Genomic DNA, 7617 nt, shown 5'->3' with positions numbered 1-7617 from the left:
TTAGTGTAATGTATACTGTGATGATGTGGTGTAATGTAAATGTGCTGTAATTTATTTAAGCTACTTACAACACGGTTATAGATAATTACTTTCTAGAGCAACTTTGAAAATCCATGGGACATTTAGAGCAGTCTGTATGTCATAAAAAGTGATTGACCACCAGCTTTAAACAGTGGTATCTCACGAGCAATTTGATTTAATCAGGAAAATATGATGACAAAAAGACAACAGTATTACTTTGGCTGAGTTAAGTCTGATATGGGACAAATTTATGCCATTTAAATACGTCTATATTGTGCGCCTGCGGTCAGTTCTGGCTTTAAAAATTCGGTTTAAATCAGACAAAGGGCTCAACAAAAGAAGTAAAGAGTTTGACGTCAACAGCAGAAAATTGTCTTTGTTACACTCATAATGACCGGCAGTCTCTTTAGTGTTGGTTTGGCTACGTACCTGCAGCATTTGTGAACAGTGCATTGAATTTCTCATGCTTTCTTTCGTATTTTTCAAGGAGTGCCCTCTCTTTCAAAGACGACCTTCCTTGTTCTCAAGAGTTCTTGTAATCAAGAATGGCAGACAAAAAGATGAACGTTTTCGAGCAGCATATACAAGAGCTTAGCGCTTCCAGAAAAGAAGGAAACAGAAAAGGGGAGGGTATTGCTTATTTCAATCTGGGTGGTTATTATTATGGCTTGGCTTATTTTGAACAGGCTAAGAGGGACTACACAGAAGCATTAAGGATTTTTAAGGAAATAGGTTTCAGGGCTGGAGAGGGAAAAGCCTGTGGTAATCTCGGCATCGCTTATCACAGTCTGGGCAATTTTAAAAAGGCCAGAAAGTACTTCAAAAAGCAACTAAGTATTGCAAAAAAAGTAGGGGATAGGGCCGGGGAGGGAGACGCCAATGGTAATCTCGGCAACGCTCATCTCAGTCTGGGCAATTTCAAGCGAGCCATAGAGTATTACGAACAACATCTCAGCATTGCAAAAGAAGTAGGAGATAGGGCCGGGGAGGGCAAGGCCTATTGTCATCTCGGCAACGCTTATTGCAGTCTGGGCAATTTCAAGCGAGCCATGGAGTATTACGAACAAGATCTTAGGATTGCAAAAGAAGTAGGGGATAGGGCCGCGGAGGGAGACGCCAATGGTAATCTTGGCAACGCTTATTACAGTTTGGGCAATTTCAAGCGAGCCATAGAGTATTACGAACAACATCTCAGCATTGCAAAAAAGGTAGGGGATAGGGCCGGGGAGGGCATGAGTAATGGTAATTTCGGCAACGCTTTTCACGGTCTGGGCAATTTCAAGCGAGCCATAGAGTATTACGAACAAGATCTTAGCATTGCAAAGGAAGTAGGCGATAGGGCCGGGGAGGGCAGGGCCAATGGTAATCTCGGCAACGCTTATCGCAGTCTGGGCAATTTCAAGCGAGCCATAGCGTATTCCGAACAACATCTCAGCGTTGCAAAAGAAGTAGGGGATAGGGCCGGGGAGGGCAAGGCCAATGGTATTCTCGGCAACGCTTATTGCAGTCTGGGCAATTTCAAGCGAGCCATAGCGTATTACGAACAACATCTCAGCATTGCAAAAGAAGTAGGGGATAGGGCCGGGGAGGGCAAGGCCAATCGTAATTTCGGCAACGCTTATCTCAGTCTGGGCAATTTCAAGCAAGCCATAGAGTATCACGAACAACATCTCAGCATTGCAAAAGAAGTAGGGGATAGGGCCGAGGAGGGCAAGGCCAATGGTAATATCGGCAACACTTATCACAGTCTGGGCAATTTCAAGCGAGCCATAGAGTATTTCGAACAGCATCTTAGCATTGCAAAGGAAGTAGGGGATAGGGCCGGGGAGGGCAAGGCCTATGGTAATCTCGGCAACGCTTATGACAGTCTGGGCAATTTTAAGCGTGCCATAGAGTATTACGAACAAGATCTTAGCATTGCAAAGGAAGTAGGGGATAGGGCCGGGGAGGGCCATGCCAAAGGTAATCTCGGCAACCCTTATCTCAGTCTGGGCAATTTCAAGCGAGCCAGAGAGTATTACGAACAACATCTCAGCATTGCAAAAGAAGTAGGAGATAGGGTCGGGGAGGGAGTGGCCAATGGTAATCTCGGCAACACTTATCACAGTCTGGGCAATTTCAAGCGAGCCATAGAGTATCACGAACATCATCTTAGCATTGCAAAAGAAGTAGGGGATAGGGCCGGCGAGGGAAACGCCATTGGTAATCTCGCCAGCTCTTATAGCAGAATGGGTGAGCTTGAAAATGCTCTTCTCCTTTACGAAAAACAGCTTACTATTTGCAAGGAAACGGAGGATCCAGTAGAACAGGGAACCGGTTGCTATAACCTTGGTCTTGTTTATGAAAGTTTAGGCTTGTTGTGCAAAGCCCTTAATTTTTATCGTCTGAGCATAAAACATTTCGATGAAACAAGGCGTCTTCTTCAATCAGAAGATACGTGGAAAATAAGTTTTCGCGACAAATATCAGTTTGCGTACACAGCTCTATGGAGAGCACTTTTAAAGAATGGAAAGGTTGATGAGGCTTTGTTTGCTGCTGAACAAGGACGAGCACAGGCTTTGACAGACATTTTGCAGGTGCAATTTGGATTTGATGGAGAACCTTCCTTGGCAGTTGCGACGACGGAAACTATCTCCGCTGTTATGAAATATTTGCCCTTACAAACAGTTTTCATAGCACTTGAAGGGAACACTATCAGTTTTTGGCTTCTGAGAGGAGGAATCGGAGTAAACTATAGGGAAAAGGAAATCAAAATTGGAAGTGCTGACTTACTGATAAAGAATATTTTCAAACAGATTGGCGCTGGGGCTGTTGTCCGATGCGAGAATCGCTCAGTACACAGACATCGCAGCCACTTCTCTTGCAGTGGAGAAGCTGTTGAGGAATCCTTTGAGTCTTTCAGCGTGTCCGACAGCCCCTTGCAGTCCTTGTATGATTTTTTAATCAGTCCCATTGCAGACCTGCTCCAGGGTGATGACTTGATCTTTGTTCCTGATGGACCATTTTGCTTGGCTCCTTATTCTGCGTTGAGTGACTCTGTCAGGATCCGTACTGTTCCCTCGTTGTCCGCTTTGAAACTGATCGCAAGTGCATTTAATGTTTTTAACGGTGAAGCGCTACTCGTGGGCGATCCGTGCTTGACGGAAATCACTTGGGGCACCGGTGGTCCCATGTTTGAACAGTTGCCGTGCGCGAGAAAAGAGGTGGAGATGATTGGAGAACTTTTGCAGACCGCGCCTCTCACTGGCAAAAATGCAACGAAAGCTGAGGTGCTGAAAAGAATGAAGTCAGTTGCTTTAATCCACATTGCTGCTCATGGAGATGATGAATTTGGAGAAATTGTTTTGGCTCCAAATCCAGAGCGCGCATCCCAGATACCCGAAGTGGAAGATTACATGTTAACAATGAACGATCTTCATGCAGTTCGTCTTCAAGCAAAGCTGGCTGTGCTGAGTTGCTGTCATAGTGGTCAGGGAGAGGTAAAAGCTGAGGGTGTGGTTGGAATAGCCAGATCGTTCCTGAGTGCTGGTACCCGGTCTGTTTTGGTGTCACTCTGGGCAATTGATGATGAGGCGACCTTGCTGTTCATGAATAGTTTTTACCAACACTTGGCAGACAGGAAAAGTGCAAGTTTAGCTCTTCACCATGCTATGAAATCTCTTCGGGAGACACAGAGGTATTCCGCCATAAAATACTGGGCGCCATTTGTTCTAATTGGCGATGATGTCACGTTTGAATTTGGGCCACAAGAACTGGAAAAGAATGGTAAGGGCTGTTCGAATATAATTTTTATTACTGAAACGAAATATGTTGTACAGGTTTGTATTCGGCAAGTGTTCGAGAGAAAAAGGTAACTTTTTAAAAGAAAAATGGCTTCAAAAACGTACTTATTTTACGAACTGCCTTGGCTGGCGACTAAAATAATTTTTGTTCACATTCACCGAGTCGGGTACTTTCCTTCCTGCAAAGAATTGTTTGCAATGGAGCGTAACGAAATCTCTTATTGCTGGTTATCTGCGTAAAGTTAAGTTAGATATTGAGGGCTTATAGTCTACGTGTCTCAGTGATACTTAGTTGAATAGGAATTTTTTTCTATTAAGAAAACGCATGTATGTACAAACGGTTTTATGGATAAAAATCATTGTCTTTATTCATTTATCAACCAAATGAAATTCTTAATCACTATTTAACCCGCTATTTTTTCTCTTTTCCTTCTTACCTTTTGTTTTGTCAGAAACGTCGTCCAAAACTTGAGAAAACTACTTCCTGGGCTCTGATGTGTCAATGTCATTTTCCTCACTTGGAGTATATGAGTTATTGAGAACATTAAAGAAAGACCAAATACATGTAAATGTTGTTTAAAAGTACGTTTTTAGACTTAGTTTACTGGTAGCAATTATCATAACTTCTTCTTAAGCTCCGCATACGAGCTTTCCATTTGACTATGAGACAAAGACAGAGTTCGAGGAAGACTTTATTTTTTATTCCTGTAATGGAACACTAAATGTCAATGATATATTTTTTTTTTCAAAAAAACTAGGTTTCTAGTCTTCTAATCAGTAGTAATTAGTATACCTTTAAAGATGAAGGACTTTTGGCTCTTTCTGTGAAAAAAGGGTGCGAAAAAGAGCTCATAGTCAAAGTAATGGCAAGTTTCTCTGAAGTGTCTAAAATGTACATTTCCTTAGACTATTTTTTAGGGAGCCAACTCAACGTAACGTTTCTATTCGAGGAAAAAGGTTCCAGAATCAAACAAATATGAAGTTTCTCAGAACGTGGATTTTCTAAGATATTGCCACACGGGGGCCAAGGCGATTCCTGAGGCAAATTTCTAGAACGTAAAAAACTAGGAAATGAAAATCGAGTTAACTGATCTCGTAATAGGCCTTTTTCGGTATATTAAAAGTCAGCTTGAAAGAGAGGTTTAGAGGACAAAGACAAAGGAAAGTGGATAATGTGCAAATATATTTCACATTCATTCCAACGTGTTTCCATTGTTCTTGTTCTCACTGCCTCACCATCAAGCTGAATATTTGATATTTCGAAAATGGACTATTAGTGTGAACGAAAAGTGAATTGACTGTAGAAATTTTGTCTTAGGGAAACGTCTGCATTTGAGTGATCCTGTTGGACAATTTCTGAGGGAAAACTTCCAGACGGTTAAAAATAAGAAAATAAGTGTTGTTTGATCTCTTAATTAATATGCATTGAAAGTTTAATGAGTAGGAATATTTGATTGCTTAGTCTTAAGGCCCATTCAAATGGTTTCCACTTTTGCTTCAACATTTTGTTGAACAAAAGGTTGGAAGTGTCAACATTTTGTTGAACAAAAGGTTGGGAGTGTTTGAATAGGTAGTTCATCATTTTTTTGTCGAAAGAGTAAAAATATTGAAAGGGTATCGTATCAAATTTAAACTGATTTAAACTTTCATTCAACATCGATTCGACATTTATTTTGCTCTAGTAAATGTTAGTTGGAGCTCAAGCCGTTTAAACAGTTCGTTCAGCGTTTTGTAGAACACACCCATGCTCCACGGTGGCCGCAACTGGACGGGAGAATCTGTTTCGTGTTCTTTGTTCCTCGCGTTCAAAATTTTGGCGCAATTGTTGGCGCCATGTTAAAACCATTTGGACGGCCTCGGCACAACTTTTGTTTCTGCCTCCAACATCTGCCCAATATGCATTCAACTTCGTTGAATGCATGTTTAAACCGTGAAAATGGGCCTTTAGAACTTTCAGCGCAAACTAGTCCGGAGATTACAATCAATGCATAGACTGACCAGTGAATACTTAGTAGGAAACCCCTTAATCCAAATGGTCGGTGTAATGAGCTATCAAAGAAAAACAAATAGGAGGTAATATAGTCATAGTCTAGTTATTTTGTAAATAAACATATGAAAACTCTAATGAGGTTTAGAAGAGAAAACTGACTAACCAGTGCTTTACTTACAGAGAATTGCGAGGAGAGCACTTTGTCTATTTTATTGTCCGTCGATATAATCGTCACAAATGGCAACTTGAGCGCAGATTGGCTACCGTAACTACTGAGGAAAGTATTATGCGGACTTTTCAAACAAGCAGCTAGTCAACAGATTGTCTACCAAGTTTTGTTGCTTCTTTTTTCCCCAAAAATATTCAAGCTTGCTTGCAATCCTGCAGTAATTCATTAGCTTGTAAACGAATACGTGTAATCGCGTAACTGTGTATTTGTTTTCTCCGACAGCTGAAGTTTTGACAACTTGATTGGTAACACGATGTTAAGTCCACAAAAAAACTGATGAACTTGTCAATCGTTTTTCATGGGGTTGTTGGAGTTGTTTTTGAACACGTGTTCTTGTTGGTTAAAAAAATATCTAAGCTATGGAAAGTTGAAAATTTGCTAGGTACTTAACAAAACTAACACTGAAAGGCAATGATTTATGTTATGAAATAAATAAAATGTATATATTTGAGGTTTGCGGGTTATAGATGAAAGAGAGAAGTGATCCTCCTACTTTTCTGGGAAATTGTTGAGATAAGTGTACTGTGGTCCCAGAGGTTTTTCTTAAGCCGCGAGAGAGCCGCGAAGACGAGTCAACTTGAATCTCACTTTCATGCAGAGGATCACTTTAATTTCGCTTTCGTCTATAACCCGCATTTCGAATATATACATTTGTATATTCCATTCATCTAGTCTTTCACTCGCCACAGGAACACACAGAGCCCAACGAATGGACCTTTTTGCAATGAGTGGCTTCATAGCTCAGTTGGTAGAGCATTGCACCAGCATCGCAGAGGTCATGGGTTCGAATCCCGTCGAGAGCTTCCTGAGGTTTTCAGGTGTCGGTAAGAGACCACTACTTAAATTACCAGGGTCACTTCTCTCTTTCGATTTCTGCTGTGATACAGATTGTCGCAGCTATACGACCGATGTTCAAAACGGCAATTGAATTCACAAGTACAAATTGCATTTCGTCGTCCCAAATGTGATCTCGTAGTGACCTTTCTTATCAAAGATGCAATTGGAATACAAGAAGACTGTCGTATTGTCCCCTCGTCATCAACGACAAAAACATTTTCTGTTTGAATGGGCCATTTCCGAGTTGCTGTTTGTTTCGGTTTCGAATTGAGTCTTGGTGCTCAACTAGTGTAAGGCAAATGAATTTGATTTGCATAAGAATACGCAACTCATTTCCATTTGAATGGTTGCGCACCAGGACTCGCTTTGAAATTGAGGCATGCAGCAACTCGGAAATGGGCTATTGGTTTCACAAACGAACATTACTTCCTCCAAGCAGTATGTTCACTTGAAGTAAAAAAAACTTTTTTCTTTCAAATAGTACACGCGCTTTGATTGGCCAATTCCGCAAGCCGTATTTTACAGTATACCCGTTTGTTTATGTTGCTCTGGAGATGTAACAAATATCTTGCTAACCTTGTTTGTTTGGGGCGGTGCTGTAAGATTCGACTACCTGTGTTTCCAGTTTCGTTTATGTCCCGTTGTGAGGAATTTGGGGGCCATAACCAACAGTTTCTCCGTCAGCGAACTCAGATAGGAAGAAGTTTAATGACGACGGCTAAGGCTACGACAACGCCACAAAACAATAATATCATTGG

The 7617-nt window shown here is 41.3% G+C and overlaps 1 protein-coding gene across 1 annotated transcript in view; it reads left to right on the top strand.

Annotated features, from left to right (window-relative positions):
* The first annotated feature begins 1070 nt into the window (after window positions 1–1070).
* Window positions 1071–7617, top strand: part of LOC137972587 (tetratricopeptide repeat protein 28-like) — a 12415-nt gene continuing 5868 nt past the window's right edge. The window contains exons 1-2 of the mRNA XM_068819329.1: window positions 1071–1863; window positions 1915–3871. Of these exons, the coding sequence (XP_068675430.1) occupies window positions 1071–1863; window positions 1915–3871 (2750 nt within the window). The remainder of the gene's footprint in view (window positions 1864–1914; window positions 3872–7617) is intronic.

Source organism: Montipora foliosa, chromosome 10, assembly GCF_036669935.1.
Source record: "Montipora foliosa isolate CH-2021 chromosome 10, ASM3666993v2, whole genome shotgun sequence".
Lineage (NCBI taxonomy): Eukaryota > Metazoa > Cnidaria > Anthozoa > Scleractinia > Acroporidae > Montipora > Montipora foliosa.
The sequence above is the reverse complement of the archived record's forward strand: the minus strand, read 5'-3'. Positions and strand labels throughout refer to the sequence as shown.